The sequence below is a fragment of the Sinocyclocheilus grahami genome, unplaced genomic scaffold (genome assembly GCF_001515645.1).
Source record: "Sinocyclocheilus grahami isolate Dianchi unplaced genomic scaffold, SAMN03320097.WGS_v1.1 scaffold29.1, whole genome shotgun sequence".
NCBI classification, from domain to species: Eukaryota; Metazoa; Chordata; class Actinopteri; order Cypriniformes; family Cyprinidae; genus Sinocyclocheilus; species Sinocyclocheilus grahami.
In genome coordinates this window covers 1,362,387-1,385,021 of record NW_015505208.1, presented here as the reverse complement: position 1 = coordinate 1,385,021, position 22,635 = coordinate 1,362,387, and the positions used below count along the sequence as shown (strand labels likewise).

The 22,635-nt window shown below is 37.8% G+C and overlaps 1 protein-coding gene across 1 annotated transcript in view; it reads left to right on the top strand.

Annotated features, from left to right (window-relative positions):
- The window catches only part of LOC107570601 (zinc finger protein 385A-like), an 82,890-nt gene extending 63,337 nt beyond the window's left edge, over positions 1–19,553 (top strand). Inside the window, exons 5-9 of the mRNA XM_016256844.1 lie at positions 5,250–5,421; positions 13,559–13,888; positions 17,392–17,576; positions 17,686–17,778; positions 17,885–19,553. Coding sequence (XP_016112330.1) covers positions 5,250–5,421; positions 13,559–13,888; positions 17,392–17,576; positions 17,686–17,778; positions 17,885–18,112 — 1,008 coding nt within the window. The 3' untranslated portion in view covers positions 18,113–19,553. The remainder of the gene's footprint in view (positions 1–5,249; positions 5,422–13,558; positions 13,889–17,391; positions 17,577–17,685; positions 17,779–17,884) is intronic.
- Positions 19,554–22,635: the final 3,082 nt, after the last annotated feature.

Here is a 22,635-nt window from a genome sequence, read left to right as displayed (position 1 = left end):
GCCCTCTGTTTCTCTCTCTCTCTCTCTCTCTCTCTCTCTCTCTCTCTCTCTATATATATATATATATACATAGTTCTCACAACATTGAAACAATGTAGTTGTTTGATTGTTTTTTTTAATGTACTGTATCTGTGGAAAGTGCCACATACACACACTCATCATCCCAAATACAAACTCACACATTCTTTTATCAACTATATATATATATATACATAGTTCTCACAACATTGAAACAATGTAGTTGTTTGATTGTTTTTTTTAATGTACTGTATCTGTGGAAAGTGCCACATACACACACTCATCATCCCAAATACAAACTCACACATTCTTTTATCAATGTCCTAACAATTTTAACTTTATTGTTTATTTTTAAAGTTGTCAGGCATCAAATGTTCACGTCGTCCAATCAGCAGTGAGCGAAAGACAGAGAGATCAAAAGAAAAGACATCAAAGAATTACGAGTTCTGATGTTGTATTAGATATTGTGCTGCGTCTTTCATGCATTGTTGCACTGGAAACGATTCAGCTACGTTAAGAGATTAAATTATACAATGCCATCTTTCATTAAATGGTTACACAGAGCAATGAGTCTACATTTTGTTCCTCTACTATATGCTGAATAAAGCAATGCTTTTGTTCCTTGAAAATATCTATTCCCTTGCCTCCTTCCCATCATCATTTCACGCTCCATTATGGATTCATAGATTCCTAACCCCCAGTGCCGATAACGGAGGACATTTGTAGTGGAAAAAGCAGACTATTGGCTGCCAGCGTGTGTTATCTGATGCATTCATCAAACTAGGGGCTCAGAGTTGTGTTATGCTGTGCTGCCAGTGTCCCTCTGTCCCTTTCACTCTAGCGCAAGATGGAGGTATAACCTTGCCGCGCTGCAGAAGTGATGTCACCATATTGTGTCACTGTTGCTGCAGGACAGGGTTGACTGCGCGTCCCTCCTCTGCCAGAGCTGCAGTGGCCCGCCGCTGTCACACAATTTCCGTCATTCGCTGACTGATTTTCCATCACTAGGGCAAATTAACCTTCCATGTGCGTGTTGAGCTTCGGGAATAGCCACAGCTGTCAATTCTCATTTTGCAGCCCTTTCCCATTTTGTTGTTGTAATTGTATTTTTGTTGGCTTATGTTGCATTACATACTGTTCACATGTGGTTCAATGAGACAGAGACAATCTGTGTCCTAATTTGTCCTCTGAAAAGTTCTTTGTGCTCCCTGTTTTTCCATCGTTGTGCCTAAAGTTTTTTTCGTGCTCTCAAAACCAACTCATCTGTCAACCCCATGCCATCTGGACGAGAACTTTCCTCATTTCCTTATTCTATAGATAGCGCTCCATTCAAACGAGCACATCATTCTCATTGGCACATCATGGATTTGGCTTGGTACTTGATTTGTATTCATATCTAATGGCTGAGGTATTCTTCACACATAATGTATGCCCTCTCTTGTAAGTCGATTCATTAAGAAAGCATTCACTGAGAATTTCAATGAATGGATTCTGTATGTGGGTTCAAAGAGTTCAAACGTGAAAATTGGGTTTGTATTGCTAAAACTGGTCTGCGTATCTTATTGAATTAGAGTTAAGAACTGGCCAAAAGAGCTCGGCTACAAGATAGTGTCATTTTATGAGACAGGCTATCACAAACTTTTTTTTTACTGGAAACAAACAACACTCAATTCCATGAAGGGTTCTCAAACATGAATTCTTCCACCAGTGTTGAAGCACCACTGAACTAAAATACTCTGACAGAGAACTGTACTGCTATTCAGCGGTGACACAACAGCATTAGTGAATTTATTACATGAAGTAGACAGCTTGAACAGTGTAGTTTGATTGCTTTTCTTAGTATTGAATCAAAAATATGCTGTGAAACCAGTACTCCTTAAATAATGATTATTATGAGCCCGTTCTTTTTAGGGAATCAAAAACAGTCAGTGCAACCAATATATTCTGATTCCCAAACAAAACACTAGTATGAGCCGGTTCTTCAAAGTAAATCAAAAACTTGCAGCGCAACCACTGTATCTGACTCATGAACAAATGGCTCTAATGAATCTGTTCTTTTTAGTGAAACAAGAACATCCAGCACAGTCAGCCTAGTGTCCGATTCCTAAAATGATTCCTATGAAGGTTTTTTTTTGTTTTGTTTTGTTTTTTATGAATTGAAAAAAAATATGTGCGTATAGATTCCCGGACAAATGATTTTAATGAGAAGTTTCTTTTTAGTCAATCAAACAAATACAGCTTGCAACTAACTGTGAGAAATCATTTATAAAGATGCACAAGATGAGTTTTGTTAGTAGTATTTTTTTTATTTGTTAGTCATTTTTTTATGCTACCACATGTATTGTTTGTTTAGTATTTTTGTGTAACATACGGTACAGGTAAAGCTAATATTTGATTGCATTTATAACACCTGTGTAAATGTCTTTTTCACAAATTAAAAAAAATTAATGATTTTTTAAAACATATATTTAGTTCTGTCGGCACCAATAGCCTTGTGGGCAGCGCACCGACATATAGCGCTGTTGCGCTTCGGCTGTCCCGAGTTCGAGTCCCGGCTCACTGACCTTAAGAATCATTAGTGGAACTGGAATCTTTAAGAGGAATTAGAACCAGAACCGAAAGAGTTAAATTCTTTATGATTCTTAGTCACAGACTGTTAAAAAAATATTTGGAATCTCCAGTATTGACATCTCTGTATAACTCATGGTTGTGATTACCGCCCTAGACTGAGTCTGTTCCTTGCACACGGCAATGGCATGAACTGTGTTTCTCATTTGTTCTTGGATGCAGAATTGGATTTTTTCTGCATTTTTTTTCTTCACTCTATTGCAAGTCTGATCATTTTTACATTCCTTAACTCATATAAGTTGTTTTACATTCTATATTTGGAATCTCCAGTATTGACATCTCTGTATAACTCATGGTTGTGATTACCGCCCTAGACTGAGTCTGTTCCTTGCACACAGCAATGGCATGAACTGTGTTTCTCATTTGTTCTTGGATGCAGAATTGGATTTTTTTCTGCATTTTTTTTCTTCACTCTATTGCAAGTCTGATCATTTTTACATTCCTTAACTCATATAAGTTGTTTTACATTCATTTTTTGTCTGTGTGATCTCTGTCTGCACCTGTGCTTTAGCCCCATATCCACTGAGCTTTCTGCTGGTTCCTGCCAGAGCCACATGGCTATCTTCTCCTCTTTCCTCCTTAATCCCAGAGATCTGTGCTCTTTTAGTGCCTCTTTCCCACATCCTCCTCAGTTTCCTATGTGCTTTAGACAGGCAGCTCCTTCAAACCCCTGAAGGCTTCGATTACAGACCACCAGCTATATAAGGTTCTGTCATCACCAATTACAGCCCACAACCTGCCACAACAGACAGGAAGGGCCAACCTAATGCCAGCCATTCCCTCACTGCAAGTGTACCCTAACTGTCTCTAAGGGCCTATCCTAGCTGTCTTAATCTCTTCTGTTCCCATGAGTCTCTGCGGGGGTTCCACGCCTCTTCCAATGTTGTGAGCATCTGAGCCCTGGATGACACTCTGGTATGAGTCTCTTGGTCCTGCTCCCAGTGTCTGCAGCAACTGTTGTCAACTCATTCTCGGTTTCACACAACACATAATCCTGCCACTTAATAATTATCATGCTTGTCTTGATGGGATGCATTCTGAAGTCATCACTGTTTTGAGAGGCCGCTGCTAGGTGATCTGTTTGAAGCGTGCTGCTGGGAGGCACGTCAGATATGTGTTGTGCCGCGTGGCAGCTCCGCTCCCCTGTAACGAGGATGCAGACTACAGGCGACAGCTCCTGTGTCAACGTCTCTGGAAATATCTCTTAATGTGTTCCTGCTAGAGGTCAAGTCAGCGTGATCGATGAGTGGACAGATTGTGCCACATCAGAGATGTGGAATTGTTTATGCAGATTAGAGCTTTCACAATAGTCAAGTGTTTCGTGTTTCCTTTGGTTTTGTACTGTATATGCACTGACCGCTGAGACTGCTAAATATATCATTTCGCTTAACAATGGTCACATTTTCAGTTGCATCTCTTCATCTTGACTTATTTAAACACAATGCTAATAGTAAAATCATAGAAACAGACTTCATATTCATTGTCATATCTAATGATATAACAAATTTTATGTCATTTTAATTATACATTATTATTATTAGCATTATAGTTATATAATTAAAGTATAATAATAATAATAATGTGTATTAAAATAATATTGAAATAACATAGTAGCTTGAAATGATAACCAATTAAACTGAAGATATAATTGATGCAAGTCAACATAAATGATTATTACTATTTCTTCTCCTTACTATTATCATTATTAAATCAGAATATATATTATTTGTCATGCGTAATGGTATAAATACTTATATAAATACTATTTTATTTCATTTATAACATCTGTGTACAAGGTCTTTTTAAGACATTTTTAAAAATTACAAGAAATTTTAATGTTTTAAAATGTAAATAACTTTTTTTATTTAAATAAATCAAACATTTATTTAAAAATTAATTAATTAAAAAAAAGTTTTTAAAAAGTAACATTAAAATAACAAAATTATAAATAAAAGTGTTAAATAATACTTATTATTTTATATTATTATTATTTTCTTTATTATTATCTTTTTTAAATGATATATAGCCAGAATACACATTGTTTGTCATGAATAATGGTTATATGGTATATGTAATTTTTTTAAATAATAATAACAACATAAAATTATGCATTTATTATTATTATGTATAGTGACAATAAACTTGTATTAAAATATAAAAATATTGTAAATAATAATAATTATTGCTAATTTTATTATTTAATTATTATATTTTATATAGAATGGTTTTATGATCCATTTTTAACTACAGTGCTGAAATGACCTCATCTATATTATCTAAACTGTTTTATATACAAAATAAATAACATTTTATTTTATTTGAAGTTTGTTCGTCTGTTGTTTTGGGGGCTTTACTTTATTAGACACATCTAAAAGCAGACACATAAACAGTGTCACAGTCACAGGAAATGGATTCCATGTGGCATCAGTGTCCAGGGACAAGCATGTAGGAATAAGCCCCTTTTATGCCTCCATCCAATACCAGATGTCAAATATGTCCTGAGCTTTAAAAACTTTGTAACTCTACCTGTTTTGTTTGTGTGCAGCCTCTTTGAAAGTTGCATTTATAGAATGTTTAAGCAGCACTGTCTGTGTTTGTTTCAGAGTCAGGCAGAAGCCCACTACAAGGGGAACCGTCATGCTAGGAGAGTCAAAGGCATTGAGACCTCCAAGAGCCGCCCACAAGAGAGTGACAAACCTCCTCCCGGGCCCGTCTCATCCCCCTCACCAACGGGACCCTTACCGGCCATCTCAGATACGGACCCCAGCAAAACAGGTAAGAGCTTGAGTAATGTGATTGTAAAACATGCATATCTGGTTGTCTCTGCTCACTCACACAGAACACTTGGGAAGAAAATGTGTTTCCCCAGAAAAGACATTAAACTGAAGAATATGAAGCTTTCAATCATAATACAAGGGGGTCTATTCTGCTTCAAAACTCTCAAAAGATATGACTGGAAACTCAGGACACTTAACTCACCCTATGAGACAAAAAGACACCACAAATATTCAATCTTCTTCAAGTGTGTGGTCCGACCTCACTCTTTAAGAAGCAGCCAATTGAACATTCCCAACACTGAAGGTCTGGGGTCTGTCACAGGGCAATTACAGCACTGTGTGTACAATAACAGAAAGAGACAAAAACAAGATTCCTCAGTCCCAGGCCAAGATTTAAAATAGTCAATCTATGGTGCATTCCTTGTTTGTCTTGTTGAAACATCTTGAGGAATTCTGGATGAAGGTCTCAAACATGGACCACCTCATTTAGAGTCTAATTTTACTAGTGGCGTGACTTTGACCGTCACCGCTTTATTAGGAAGACCTAGCTGATGTGTTTATGGAGCTGTGTGCAGGACTATTAGGTATTAGAAGCCCATTTGTCTCTGTATCAGAATAAACTTTGGGATTAGAGCTGGAGCAGAGGATGAGCAGTGAGTGAGAGTTGGTGAAACAAAGAACGTGGATATAAAAAAGTTCAGAGGTCTTGAGGATTAGCTAAGAGGGCAGAAGGGAAACATCACAGTTGATCTTGCTTTAATGAGAAGTGATTAAACATTGGCAGATCATAATGATGGTGAGATGAAATGGGGGCACAGAGTTTATAAACTGCCAGAGGGTGGGTGACTCCCTCTTGTGCCTGTTATTTGCCGCTCTTCTTTTCCCGTTCTCTTCACGTCCGTGCTCCCTGCTCTTTTCATGCGCCAGTTATTGCTAGCCTCAATCTGGATCAAACTGTCAGAAATTAGGTAAAAAAAAAATACACAACTGGTAGATGTTTAATGAAAAGCTTTAAAACAAGTGTTTGAATTTCAGTTTTTAAACTACACTCATGAACGCCAAAAGAAATCCATATCAAAGGCCTCAGAAGGACCATGGATTCGATGCCTATTGCAAGCTCTTATTTAACGTTCCCTGTAAGTCTGTGTGTGACTTACACACACACACACACACACATCTGGATATCTAGATGCATACCAGTATAATTTACACTGTTGTTGATTTTGTTGTAATGTTTACTAACTTATTGTCTTATGACATCAGGATGTGTTTGTTTCTCTATTTAAAATGATCTGTCAGTTGATTGTTACCCTAGTCACAGTTTTATGGTCTGTGAGTGGCATTTTAAGATATTTTATGAGCCTTGTTTGTCTCATAGCATGTGATGAATATTCATGTGAGTCTCTGGTAATTTAAGACAACTAATATTTTGTACAATACTCTTTTTACACTTTACACTCTTTGTACAAAACACTTTGTAACTCATTGTACAATTCTCAATCTGAAAATACAAGATGAAGTACATAATATTGAAACCATTAATAGTTTTTTTAATCCAAATACACTACCATTCAAAAGTTTGGGGTCAGTAAGATGTTTGAAAGTCTCTTATGCTCATCAAGACTCCATGTATTTCATAATAAAAAAATACAGTAAAAACAGAAATATTATTAAAATGTAAAATTACTATTTTCAATTGTAATTTTTTTCCTGTGATGGCAAAGCTGTATTTTCAGCAGCTATTACTCCAGTCTTCAGTGTCACATGATCCTTCAGAAATCATTCTAATATGCTGAAACATTTCTTATTATTATTATTCATGTTGAAAACTGTGCTGCTTAATATTTTTGTGGAAACCATGATACAATTTTTTCAGGATTCTGATAATTTGAAAGTTTAAAAGAGCAGTTTTTAAAAATAGAATTGTAAAAATAATGGCAGATATTTAGTCATGGTAACTTGACATTTTAAGACATTTAAATAATTTCAATTCCAAAAAAGCCTTCCAAACGTCATTTTTTAAGTTTCACAAAAATAACATACAGTATTATATACAGAATGATTGCCTTATTTTCCACATCCCCTTGTCCTGCTTATCATCTCTTTCACTGAGGATGGAGGAGGACAGTATAGCCATGTCTCTCACTGAGGGATTTGCCTGTCCAGAGAAAACTGTCTATAGTCCTTAGGCCTAGAAAGAATTCCAGCGGGAGGGAGCCAAAACAAACTGGCCATGATCTAAATGTGAAACCAGATACATATGAAAGAATGCCGTTTTCCATCCAAAGCTTACTCCCGTGACCCCGACCCCTAGCGGGCCGGTGGCTCGCTTGTTTGTATATCCCGACAATTGCTTTGTTTTGATGCCTTCCCATAATACTAGTTTCACAACAGAGCCTTCATTGAGCTGCCAACCCCTAGAGTCCTGACAGCTGCAGTTCCATCTGGACATTGCAATCCCAGCGTGTGTAGAAGTGTGTGTGTGTGTGTCTGGGTGAGATTGTACAGTGTAAAGTCATTTTGTAAAAGTTTAGAGCTCACTGGGTGTGTTTCTCTTCATCTTTTTTTTTTCTACTTCCACTGCAGTTAGAGATTAACTTTAAAGCACGTGACTAGATATTGGGGATGCATCAGGGCTCAGTGCTTGGGCCTAATCACTTTATCTCACTTGTCTACGCATCTTGCTGGCTGCTCTGTGTGTGTGTATTTTTATGTGAAAGCTCAAGAGGAGAATTCCCACGCTTCATGAGAAACACTAGGCTGTGTTGGACCTCAACTGCCGGAGATGTAATTTATTGATGATTTTGTTTCACGCATCACTAGAGCCAGCATTTTCTCAGAGGTAGAAAGACAATACTCGGTCCTGTGGAGTCACCTTTACAGTGGCTGTAGAGTTTCAGTTGCTTTCTGCATGTTTCCTTAACTATCTTCTGAATAGAGGTCGACTGATGAATCGGCCGATTTTTGCCATTTTTTAATAAATCGGCATCGACCGATTGTGCTGCAAATTAGGCCGATTTATAGGCAGGCAGCTAAGCGTTGTTGCGGAACACCGGAGAATCTCTTTCTGGCTGCGTAAGAGATGGAGCAACTCACACTCTGCAGCCGCTTTTTGTTCACACACAGTTTCAGCTAATGATGGCAAGGCAAAACAGACCGTTTAGAAAGCGTAATTACGTTTTATCCTACTAGAATTGATGCCGGAAAGTTATCATATTCATAAGTGCAACAAGTCATTTGCATGTGAAAGTAGAAACACATGCAGTTCAGACGAAACTTCTGGGCTGATATAACGTGCACGTTAACTTTCCAGATGATAATGTGTGTGTAGGTCCGACAATAGCATCCACGATGTCATCGCTCGTGGCCAGTGCACTCTTAAGCAGTTATGACCAACAGGCTGTGTAATATGTGTGAACTGTTTTATTTATGTTATCACTTGGCCATTTGACTTATATCAGTGTCCAGTGTTTCCCATACATTGAGTTATTACCTTGTTGAATAAACTGATCACTGCACGTTTCAAAATTAAAATGCAGCGCGGGTGTTTTTATATGAATGTATCTTTGAAAAGAACCGACCGTCTTCAGAAAAGCTTCGGTGTCATTTTCATTTCGTCTTTCCTGTAATGCCTGATAAAGTAACGTTAGCGTTTGTGAGCGCAGTCACAGTGCTTATTAGATTACAGCCGTTACCGGGGAAACCGCTATATCTCCGCTCCAACAGAGCCTCCTGTTAGCGGAGAATGAATTTGCATTTGCAAGTCTGTAGGAAACACTGGTGTCTGTCAGCAAACATAAACAAAAAGCATGCTTCAGAAGTTTTGACAAGGTGCTTAAGTTCTGAGCCATGTATTATTACTCTGAATTAGGCTACTACTACTATTACTATCTTGTACCCTGCAATAATCATTTACTCAAACTCCCTTTTATGAGATGAAGGAAAAAAAAAGAAGAAGAAAATCGGCCAAACATATCGGCCAAAAAAATCGGCATCATATATCGGCCATCGGCTGCCCTGATTTCTAAATATCGGCATCAGCCAATGAAAAACCCATATCGGTCGACCTCTACTTCTGAACCAGTGATAGTTCACCCCCAAAAATATATACTGTATACACTGCTGTTCAAGTTTGGGGGCAGATTTTTAAAGAAATTGAAACTTTTATTCATCCAGAATGCATTTGTTACAGTTACAGTAAAGCCTTTATAATGTTACAAAATATTCTATTTGAAATGTTCTTTTGAACTTTCTATACTGTACATTAAAGATTCCTGAAAAAAAAACTGACACGGATTGCAGTAATGGCTGCTGAAAATTCAGCATTGCCATCACAGGAATAAATTAAATTTTAACATATTAAAATAGAAAAACTTTATAACTAAATTGCAATAATATTTCTGTATTTCTGATCAAATAAATACAGACGCGGTGTATTTTATGACAGAATTGTTTAGGTAAACTTCCCTTTAAGCTGAAATTTAGCTTAGATACCAAAAAGATACAAAAAAATCAATTCCCAACAAACGTACATAGTTTATGCTCAGATGTAATCTTAGCTCTTTTACAAAGAATTTAATTCGTGGTTCATCTAATTATGATTTTTACTTATTCTTTAAATTGAACTTTTTTCTTTCTTTTTTTATGTTTCCTGTTGTAGGAACACTTATATCCCAGTGAGTATTTGTTGTAAGGTTTGAATGCGGCTAACAGGGCCCATAATAACATGGAGACTTGGCAGGATGCGCAGGAGGTTTGGCTTTGAACCATTTTAGCACTCTGTTTGTCCCCAAGATCCACTTCTGCACAGTCCCTCTGTTTAATGAAGCTATACATCTCCAGCAGTCTTCTACACATCTGGAGATTGTATAGAGACAGAAGGCTGCATGACACTCGTCTGGGCCTCCATATTTCACAGCATAAGCTTGAAGTGCCATTAAATTTCCAGCTAGATCTTTCTCCATCTCCGACAGGTCTGTTCTATTGAGCTACAGTGGCAGAATCACCACTCTAACATGCAGACTCTATAAAAGACGACGAACACACACACACACACACACACACAAACCATGTATGAGTTCTGAAGTTATTTAGCATGGATGCATTCAATTTATACAAATATTTATAATGTTACAAAAGATTTCTATTTCAAGTAAATTCTGTTGTAATCATCAAAGAAAAAAGTTCCACAGAAATATTAAGCAGCACAAACTCTCCACAAAGTCTTCAACATTGATAATAATAAGAAATGTTTCTTGAGTAGCAAATCAGCATATTAGAAAGATACCAAGTGATGTCCATAATTCCCTGCCCACTGTTGGTTTGCAACAGTTGCACTTTTAAAGTAATATTAGAGTCATAATATTTGGGGGTTCTTTTGGACCTCTGAACCTTCTTAAAAATATTTACATCATTACTAGCTAGTGTTTACAGCGGCTGACTCCTTCAGCAGTTGAAGGAAGGCGTGTGTTAATTTAAGAATTAAATATGAGTCTTCTGAGATTGCATGTTGTGTAACCGCACTTTCAAATATGCAGAGCAAGAATAAATGGAGGGCAGACGGGCACACTTTGCAGCGAACATGGAGGGCATGTCAATGATGGTGGTGGATGGCAACCATCCAGAGGATGGAGGATTCTGAAATCCCCCATTACACACTCTCCTCCACCCCCAAACGACGATCTGCTAACACAAACCACATGCACATGGCCAAACCCACATTTTTTCACTACACACGCATAGTGTGTGAGTGTGTGTGTTTGTTGAAGGGTGGGGGCCTGAAAGGGAATGGGGTGTGTTGTGGAAAAGAGCCCTGGGAATATTAGCTCAGAGTTAAAAGTTCAAGCTATTCAAAACCAAACCTGCACCAAGTACAAGCCACATAGTTTGGTCCGCCCATTCTGATGCTATAATAGCTATTGGACGAAGTGTTGGTCTATATTTGGTGGGTTTTTTTAAGGGTCACGGGGTTTTCTGTAACATCCTGTATCTTCCAAAAGAGCAGTATGTCATTGCCCCGTGCTTTGATCCAGATGATCTTTATGAGGCTCTGATAGGAGCTCGAGCCCAAAAGAAATATAGAGCACACTCTCATCTGCTCCACAAACAGAGAGACACTGAGAAATCTGCCTGGAAACTTCCAATGAACAGAGAGAGGGGACTGTTTCCTCTAAAACGAGGGATTTGGTTGCTTCTAACCAGCTCTTATCCACCTGCCGTTCAGGATTTGCCACCACAGCAGAGGCTGTTGAACTTCAAATGCCATGGTGAATAAAATCTGAACACTCTGTTTCTTCAGGGGAGGGGAGGGAATGACTAAGAGTTTATGTAAGACGTTGTGGTTAAATGTTTGTAAAATGACAAAAACACACATCATCTTTGTAAGGAAATTGAATGTTGAAGTCACTGCTTACTTTTCCCCCCAAGAGATACTTTTTCCTAGTCTTTCTAAAGCCATAATCTGTAGGTTGGATGTTTGTTTTGAGGGTTTTTTAGTATGAACCCAAAGTAGGGTGAATGACAAAACATGTTTTTCTCTGTAAAGTAATTGGTTCTAGCAATGCCCGGGTCATGAGTTTGATTTGAGTTTTTATTTAATACTTTTATTCAGCAAGGCTGCATTAAATTGGTCGAAAGAGACAGTTAAGATATTTTATAATGTTACAAAAGATTTCTATTTCAAATAAATGCTGTTGAACTTTCTATTCATCAAAGAATCCTAAAAAACAGTTAAGCAGCCTGACTGTTTTCAACAATGATAATATTAAACTTTTCCCCCCAAGAGATACTTTTTCCTAGTCTTTCTAAAGCCATAATCTGTAGGTTGGATGTTTGTTTTGAGGGTTTTTTAGTATGAACCCAAAGTAGGGTGAATGACAAAACATGTTTTTCTCTGTAAAGTAATTGGTTCTAGCAATGCCCGGGTCATGAGTTTGATTTGAGTTTTTATTTAATACTTTTATTCAGCAAGGCTGCATTAAATTGGTCGAAAGAGACAGTTAAGATATTTTATAATGTTACAAAAGATTTCGATTTCAAATAAATGCTGTTGAACTTACTATTCATCAAAGAATCCTAAAAAACAGTTAAGCAGCCTGACTGTTTTCAACAGTGATAATATTAAGAAATGTTTCTTGAGCAGCAAATCAGCATATTCGAATGATTTCTGAAGGATCATGTGACACTGAAGACTGGATTAATGGCTGCTGAAAATGTTTCAAGTTGTATTACTGTTTTTACTGTATTTTGATCAAATAAATGCAGCCTTGGTTAGAATTCATTCAAAATCTTTCCTTTGTTTTCCTTTGCCTTTTCTGAGGCAGTTATCACAGGTTTTTTTTAGTTTCTATGTCAACAGAAGTTAGAAGCAAAGACTGCTATTTTGAGTCCTGGATGCTCTGAAATGTATGTTAATATATTGCTAAGCATCTCCCATTTTACTTGACATATTAAACTAAACAATATGTGAAGGCTCATAAAAATACTAACACATGTATATAATTTTATTTTATGAAGTTAGTTTTTTTGCAAACTTGTTTTTATGTGGTCTATAAAAGCTGGGGTTGCTCACTTTAATAAGAGGTATTTGAGGTATGCCTGGTTTGAGGTTTACAGGAAAACACATTTCTGTGGCATGAAAGCTCTTGAATTCCTGCGCTGCAGTTTTGCTATTTTAAAATATGAAACAGCAGAGGCCATTAACTTCCATAAATACTCCATTTAAATGTCATTTTGTTGTTTGCTTTGCTTTACAGATGAGACGCGGCCAGTGCCACAGTTAAATGGACCCGCGGTGGCCCCAGGGTCTTATATTGCTAAGCATCTCCCATTTTACTTGACATATTAAACTAAACAATATGTGAAGGCTCATAAAAATACAAACACATGTATATAATTTTATTTTATGAAGTTAGTTTTTTTGCAAACTTGTTTTTATGTGGTCTATAAAAGCTGGGGTTGCTCACTTTAATAAGAGGTATTTGAGGTATGCCTGGTTTGAGGTTTACAGGAAAGCATGAAAGCTCTTGAATTCCTGTGCTGCAGTTTTGCTATTTTAAAATATGAAACAGCAGAGGCCATTAACTTCCATAAATACTCCATTTAAATGTCATTTTGTTGTTTGCTTTGCTTTGCAGATGAGACGCGGCCAGTGCCACAGTTAAATGGACCCGCGGTGGCCCCAGGGTCCGCGGCCATTTCTGCTCCCCCCACCCCAGAATCCCCCGGTCCTTCCACCTGTCCTCTTCTGCCCACCCCCACTACCCCTCAACCACCTCCAGCCACCTCCTCATCTCCCGGCTGTGGCTCTTCTAACCCAGAGCAGGCTGGCACCGGGGCCCCTGGGGCGCCATCAGTCACCCCAAGCAACCCTGAGACCGAAGAGGACAAAGCCAAGAAGCTGCTTTACTGCTCACTGTGCAAAGTGGCCGTCAATTCGCTCTCCCAGTTGGAGGCCCACAATAAAGGTGAACATTCATTTAGTGACAGCTCATCTGAACTGAATAACTTACTGTGCTGACTGATTACACAAAACATCCGTCATTTGGAAAAAAGAGTCTCCAATGAGCGCTTAGAGGTGGATAGATTATACATAATAACAAATGCTCCCTGAGTATTTTCTTGTTTGAGGTACTCACTAGTCTGTTCATGTGACTTTGTACTGCTATGGTTTTAAAATGCACAATGTTGTTGCAAACAGAAAAAGCTAATGCAGAGGTTATATAGTGTTTCTCTGCTCTGTTAATTCTACTTTTAGGGGACAACATTTTTGCCAGTGGCAAGGAAATTAACCAACCATAAATATATATATATATATATTTATGTGTGTGTGTGTGTGTGTGTGTATCAGCAATGACACTTTTATCTGACTGTTATCTACTAATTAACTGTTATTTACTAAAATATCTGTAAAAATATTCATAATATATAATATAATTATATAATATAATATATATTCATAATATATAAAATATCTCCATAAAACTTCCTATCACAAAACGTGAAGACATATTATTGTTTGCCATGTTTTGCTAAATGCAATAAATGTTCCATATTGAATATTACATTCATTTTTTTCATAAATTATGCATACTAGATACATTTCTGTTGGCAGCTTTTTTCTTTCTTTTTATTGATTGATTGCATAGAGTCAGACTATCATTCCGCTGGAATAAAACCATATTTCTCTTCCTAATAAAGTTGCTGACAAACTGGGAAATAATGTACTTAACAGGATTTTTATAATCCTTATAATCCTTGTCTTTCTCAATACATGCTCAAATGACTTCAGAAGACATAATTATTTTAAGAACAGTCTGCAAGATTGATCTTGTTCTGTGAGCAGCAGAAATATGCTTTGAGTAGCTCAAGGCAGCTCACTAGAGGAACACTAGCAATTACGTCCATCACCGAAAAACCCCTTGAAACTTCTAAAACGGGCGTCTTCAGAAGCTTTCTCTCTCATGATTTATACACAACTTTACAGCACCGCTTGTCCTCTCGGTTTGCCCCAAAGGTGTGCACAAAAAACGAATGAAGTAGATCAGCTTTTGTACTGCAGTGCAGCTTGTAGTATTTTAGGCAGTGTTTGATTTCTCGTGGTATATCGAATGCCTGAGCATATCTCGTTCTGCTCTATTATTCAGTTCGTGTCAACACAAACAGCCCTGTTTGATGAGATGAAGGTGAATGTAGAGAAGACTTTGCTGCAAAAGCACACACAACTCTATTTATTATTGATCACCTCTTTTATTTATCAGGGAAAACTGCAGTCATAGTTTCAGTGTTTATACCGTCTGTTTAGGAATTTCTCATGTTGAGCTTGTTGATTAAATGGTCTGTTTTTCCCCGGGCCAAAAGAAATGAATGCCTTTACATAAAGTATTTGACAACTGTTTATGTGGTGTGAAAATTAAACGGCGCATATTCACACTTTGATACATGGAAGCTACATGGAAGTCGTTCCTCTTGGAACAAGACCATGTTTTAAAGTAAACATTAAAAGTTATGAGTGATATCAGGCCGTTGTTGCCAATGGAATGGCAAATTTGAATCAGTCTGGGTTTCAGAAAGCTATCTGGAATCAATACAGTCCATTCCCTAAATTAATTCTCTAAACCACAACCAAAAAAATCAAATCATATGTTGTGCAGACAACCACAGAAATAAGTCAGGAGGGGAAGGGAGAGTTTTAGCATACTATATTTCTGCAGCTGTATGTTCAGACACAGCTGTCAATTCCTATTTGATCTGTTTAGTTCTCAGATGGCATTTACAAATCACTGTTACACAGTGAAACTAGCAACGCTCATTGCCTGGAACAAATTTTAAGTCTGAATATTGCAAGAGTGCATTTTTGAAGAGCAGTTTGAAGAGAGTTTTTTTGCCTGGTCTCTTTAATCCCAAACTTAAGGTAAACTTTTGGTCAAGAGGGGGAAAATGAAGCCTGCTTTTGGTTTGGCAAGAGAACATTTCAACATTCCCAATGTTTTCTTGGTTAAGAACAAAACAAAGACATTAGTTCTTAGGAACCCAAGCATGTGGACGTCACGTGTTTTTTTGTCCATATCATTGACATTGTGAGGCCAGGAACATGACGGCGAAACATTTAAGGAGAACCATGTGTTGCACGGCTCCAAACACAGGAAGTGGAGAATTGATGAGCTTCTTTGTAATGAGGAGAGCCAAATTGAACGAATCACTAAGACTTGAGGAATTCAGTTTTGTAACAAAGTTTTGAAATTAAAAGCCAGGCAGTATACTTCTTGATTTATGAACAGTACTGTACAATAATGTAACCTGAATGAAATTCAAAAAGGATATGATTTCCAACTGCAAAGCATTCCAACAAAAGAATGGTGTGACTGCCTATTAGACATGTGGACAGAAATAAGAATCATCCCTAGCATGAGCAGCTGCATTTAAAGTCTGCATGAAATCAAAATGGACTTTATTTACTTTACTAGCGCACATTGCTAGTCTTGATGTGAACAATTAATCCGTGCAAGTTAATCCGCTGAAAAAAATAGTTTGTCTTCGTAATCTTTAATCAAAATCTGAACATTTACTTGCGCTCTAGAATGGCATTCCTTTTCTGATGACGGCTTGGCAGAATATACTTAAACACACCCCTCCAACCGTTAGATTGCTATGAGTGAGAGACAGAGAGGAGGAGCGCAAACATTAAACCATGCCCTCTATTCAATATTCCGTTTCAGCTGGAAATACGTCACTACACTGAAATAAAGTCGGCAGCAACTTCCAGTTCACAAGGATTTTAAGGGTAATTCAAAGCGGAAGATTCAAGAGCCCTCTAGTGGTTATGACTAGATATTGCAACACTGCCTGTAGTTCATATTAAATTAAATGTTATGTATTTATTATTATCAAAATATAATATTCTTATTTTATTATTATTATCTTTGTTGCTATTTTTATTATTTATCATATATTCTTTTTATTACATTATATTATATTATTTATTTAAATTTTTACATTTATTTAGTTTCATACAAATGCTGTTCTTTAGAACTTTCTATATATCAGAGAAACCTGGGGGAAAAATACAATTTAGAAAAATATATATAAAGCAGCACAACCATTTTCAACATTGCTAATAAGAAATGTTTCTTAAGCACCAAATCAGTAATATAATGATTTCTGAAGGATCATGTGATGATGAGGACTGGAGTAATGTCTGCTAAAAATACAGCTTTGTCATCACAGAAATAAATGACATTTCAAAATATATTAAAGGAAAAAAGTTATTTCAAATTGTAATAATATTTAAAAAATATTACTGAGAAAAATTACTCAATCAAATAATTGCAGCTTTGTTGAGCATAAGAGACTTCAAAAACAATAATATATAACTCCCTAATTTTTTATGCATGTACATATATACAATATATTTTATTTATAACAACACTCAATTTTCAAAACCCCACTTGTATTTCTCCTCACTCCTCAGGCACTAAACACAAAACCATTCTGGAAGCCCGCAGCGGACTGGGCCCCATTAAGGCATACCCTCGTTTGGGTCCGAAGCCCAGCGGGGAGCAGGGAGGCGGGGCCACGGACCCCAATACTCAGGAACGCACCTTCCACTGTGAGATCTGCAACGTGCGGGTCAACTCAGAACTGCAGCTCAAACAGGTGAGCGAGGGTCATGGTGTTCGTAATTGTTTTTTCTTTTAAATGCTTGTCGTGCTGTTTACATGCTGTATATATTGTTATCGAGCTAAATTTGTTTATATGTTTCCAGCACATATCAAGTCGAAGGCACCGGGACGGAGTGGCAGGAAAGCCAAACCCCCTCCTGAGCCGACACAAGAAGCACAGGGGAGCTGACCTTGCGGTAAGTGGTAACCAATCCTAATTTAAATGTGCTTGCACGCACATTTAATTGTATGTCAGATTACAATATGATATCGTTGGGTCATAATATTTTTCTCTTCATATAGGATCTCACCAAAGCATTAGGCGCCGGCCTCCTGCCGAGTCCTCTGGCCGTTGCTGCGGCAATGGCAGCGGCGGCCTCCTCCAATCCGCTCGCTCTCCGCGCAGCAGCCTCCGCCCCCCATCCGCATCATCACCTCCTGCAGGGTCCGCCCCTCAGCCACGCCATCTTGAGACCAGCTCCGGGGCCCATACGCACCTCACACGGGCCGATCCTGTTCTCGCCGTACTGACTCCGCCCTCACCCGCCCTTAGCCAATCACAGCCAGTCCGGAGCCTCACCTCCAAAAGCACACTGTGAAGACGAAAAAATAATGAAACACCACAGCAATGACAAGAATCGGCCCATCAACAACAACGTTAATCATCAAACCAAGCAGAAGGGGGCGCAGCCACGAAGGAGGGTGCGACTGGCATTCCAACCCTCTTTCCATCACCCTTAACCGCCTACTTCATCTCCGTTTGTTCGAATCAAGTGATTTATTCGTTGGTGGATGAACGAACGAATGCAGGGATTGTTGGAATAGAGCAATATCGTATGCAGAGTGCATCTGACGTCCTTGTTCCTACCCTCTATTTATACTCATACTGTGAGGTAGCAGCAGTCACGTGGTAGCCAGAAATGCTGGAATCAGTTTCTAGACACCCCAAAACACACAAAGACTACAGTTAAATGTTGTTCTGAATAAATGCACCCTCAACCCTATGCACCTTGAGAAACCTACAGAAACCATCAGTACGCTTCTCGTAGCATTCACTGTATTCAACTTGTACCATCTAGCTTTGGCATCTTTGCAAGAGGAAAACGCCCCAATCTCCATCGCAGTTCCCCCACGTCATCAGGACTCCGAGAAGGGGATTGTGGGGAAGGTCTAAGGATGCCGACACTTTCCCAATTCTGGCTTGAATTGAGAAGCTTATCATGGCGCCCGACTTCATACAGTCGCATCTCGCTAGGGAAACAGAGGGATTCAGAAGAGACACTCGAGATTTCTTTTGTGTCGCTTTTGCATCCGTTTGCACTAGGAGCGGTTGACTGAAAAACCCCAGACCCCTGTCTTAGATCTTAGAAAATCAGTAGATTTATTCTATTGTGTAGCGTAGTTTAGTTCAGAACATCCAAGCTGGTTGACTTTAGAAATATTCCGAAGTGAAATATGTACGTAGATAAGATGGACGGGTACTTTGATTCTCAGAGAAAGGCAACAAACCTAAGCACACACTTGGACTTACAGTACATACAGGCTCCTCTGTTCATTCTGTCTCTGTATGTTCAGTGGACATTATGCAACCCCAAGCAATACAGCCCCCCTTCTGTCCGACTTCCGCGTTCAGTCTCACGAGACAGCCTGCATCCCGCAAGGACTGACATAACCGGTCAGCCACTCCAGCGGACGCCCATGAGAGTCTAGAAAAATAAACAGAGAAAAGACGCAGAGGAGGTCACAGAGGACCCGACTGTGCAATCTCCCCTTTTTTTGGTATGAACTTCCTGTCTTGAATCTAAAGCCATGCAATGCATATTCTTTTTGTTCTTTTATTATGATCAATTAATTGTTTTGATGTTGTTGTTTTTTTGGTTCGTTTTCATAGCACACTGATACGTTGAACAAATATTGTTGTGGAAATTCTAAAAAAAAAAAAAAAAAAAAATCATTGAGCAAAAGAAAAAAACAGGAATATTTTTCTATGGAAGATTGAAAACCTGCACTTGGGTGGGCTCTACATGTATAAATCGTGTTTGGAGGAAGTAAAGTAACATAAGCATAAACATCAAACTAGGGCCTGTCGTGTTGGTGGAGATACGCGACAGTTCACTGATAAGCAAAGTGCGACAATGTCTTACTGTTGTTTAGATATTGCAATGCAATAAGCAATTGTCATTTGTTGTAGAAGAGAATTTATAAATGGTACGGCTGCTAAAAGGCCTCCACGTTCTTCCACAGAGATAAACTAGCCTTTTTAGGACAAAAGCTGGGCGTTTAAAGCAAGAAAGGGGCACCCACAGGAACGGGCCCTTCATATTAAAGGGTCTTTTCTCAACTCTGAGTGGGGGGGCAGGGTATATCTGAACGCAAACAATGTGTAGTCAGCCATAGCCTATGCGTATGTAGCTTAGTTCACTTTTTTGTTTGTTTGCGTTGTGTGGGAAACGTCATGATAATGCCATTACGTCATGCTAATTGCGGTTAGCGTTCACCATTGTGCTTTGATGGAATGTTACCTCCATTTCTCATTAGTTACTGAGGCACTATTATGGGTGCTGTAGTTTCACGTCGGTGTGTATCGTGTAGTGTTTGTTGTGTGCGTACGGATAGAATCCGGTTCTGGGAAACCTGACAGAATCTGGCTTAAGGGATAGTTCACCGAAAAATTAAACTTTTCATTTACTCTCATATGTAAAATCTCCTCTAAAGGAGATATTTATGAAAAATTACAGTAAAACGACAGTTTTTTAGTGACCAGGGTATCGATCTCCAAAAAAAGCACCACAGTGTCAAAAAGATCTTTGACTCTTGTGTGAATTCTTTTGAAGAAATAATTATTTAAATCATACTTGCAAACTCGCCTTCTGATGTTGAAATTCACATCATTAGTGCAAATTATTTTTGGTGAGAAGCGCCACCTACTGTCAGAGAGTGAATTTGCATTTTTATTCAGCCCATCTGCTGTTTTTTTTCCGTAATCAACTTTTGTCATCATCATTCAATATATCATATCATTTAAACTATGACATTTTTTTTACACTCAGTTTACAGGATGTTTAGGATGTTACCAAAGCAATATTGCTACCTAAACAAAATGTAGTTTTATTCTGATTTTAGAATTTTCAGAATAATTTTGAGAATTAAAAACTGTTAATTTCAAGATTTTTTGAAAGACAATTCCCTGACCAAGCATATTGATTCTTTAATAAAATATATATTTTTGTGTTCTGTGGAGAAGAAAAAAAAACAGCATATGGGTTTGGAACTACACAAGGTTGAGTATAAAATGAACAAGTTTTCATTTTTTTTGCAGTGGCCCATTCCTTTAAACTGCACATTTGCAATCAGCTGTTTCTATCCCAAACTTAATCATTAAAAACAATCAGTGGACGGTGTTTTCGGCTGATTTCAGATGAGCATTTTGGGGTAACACTATGCGCACTGACACATGCTGTAGTTTGAAACCAACTGGTTGGTCCAGTGCCCCATTGAAATCATGTGAGGTGATAAAGCCATCACAGCTAACACACTCCACAGGCTCGCAACAGACTCGCTTAGTCCCATCCGTCAACACTGTAAAGACCACATTCATCCTGTAGTCAGAATAATGTCATCACTGTACAGAATTGTCGTTGGTAGATTTATTCAACCTTTCAGGGCAGGTGTAATGTTAGTTGGTGAAGTCTATTTTAGCCTTAGCCTTATTCCACCCCAGGCCTCTCCAGGAGCGGACGCGGATGGAGAAGCTTCGGTCAAACCTCGTCTTGCCAATAAATTTATTTTTGAATTGAGCTGTCAAATGGGATAACAGTATGTGTGATGGAACATAGCAATATTCAACTCATACTGGCTACTCTTGTTTATTGCAATAAGGAAATCAACCAATAGATGCATATGTGAGTAAAATATTATAGATGTAATTTAAATCAAATACAGAAAATTATGGAAATACTTGGTATCAGAGAAACTTGGAGTTACCACAGGGAAAAAAGAAGAAAAAATCAATGTCTATAAATCAATAAAGAATATTAAAAATCTTGTCTCATGCTTTTTTTTTCATAGTCGTTTTTATGAAATGTTATAATTATAGTTAAAGGTTAAAAAAGGAGCCTCTTTCAAATTATTAAAAACATCAAGACTGTACACTGTAAAAAAAAAACAGTATTAAATAAATAAAATGTAATTTTCACAGAAGAAAAAAATCCAACTGTGATTGCCAGATTATTTATGAAAAAAAATGCATAAAAAATGTAAACATATTTACAGCACAACCTGTAAATTAAGTTAAGAAAAATTAGCCAGCAAATCTAATAGCCCTTTTCTGCTTCCTTTTGTTTTGTCCCTCGAACACATGCCTACAACCAACATAATAAAACAGGTGGCATAAATAAATTCACATGAACAAAGTTCATCAGAAGTAGCCTTTCCACGAGTTGTGGAATATACTAATAGAAGAGTCGTACACTCAAATATAAGACACCATCACGGTAACGGTTAACACTAATTAAAGTTTAGATAGATAGATCTATTCCATATCTTTCCCACAGTATTTGAAAAGCAAATCTCTCATTTTTGTTTGTTTCATCAGTGCATTACACAGAAAGTGAAGAATAATTTAGGCAGCTTTAGATCCTAGCTCCCATGTGTAAATTCTACTGTGCGTCACTAGATGGCGCTGTTGGACTGATCTGCTCACAGCGCATCAAGCTCACTAAAACAAGCAGACTAGTCGGCCAAGTATTTATACACTATCTGCCTGCTGTGCTGCGACAAATTCAAACAAATACCGAGTTAATAGCTAATGAACAGGCTTTACATAAACTAGCACCTTTTGTGATGTGTTCATGTTTTAGTTGTAAACGTTTTTAAATGTTTAATGTTGAGCTCTGTAATGCGCGTATATTGATCATATCACACACAACATGAGGTGTCTAAACTTTATATTTACCCTTCCTCATTTGTTGCTTTGTGAACACACTTCACACTTTTATTATACAGATCACTCAAAATGATTCAGCAGTTTCATCTTTTCAAAGCCAATTGTGGAA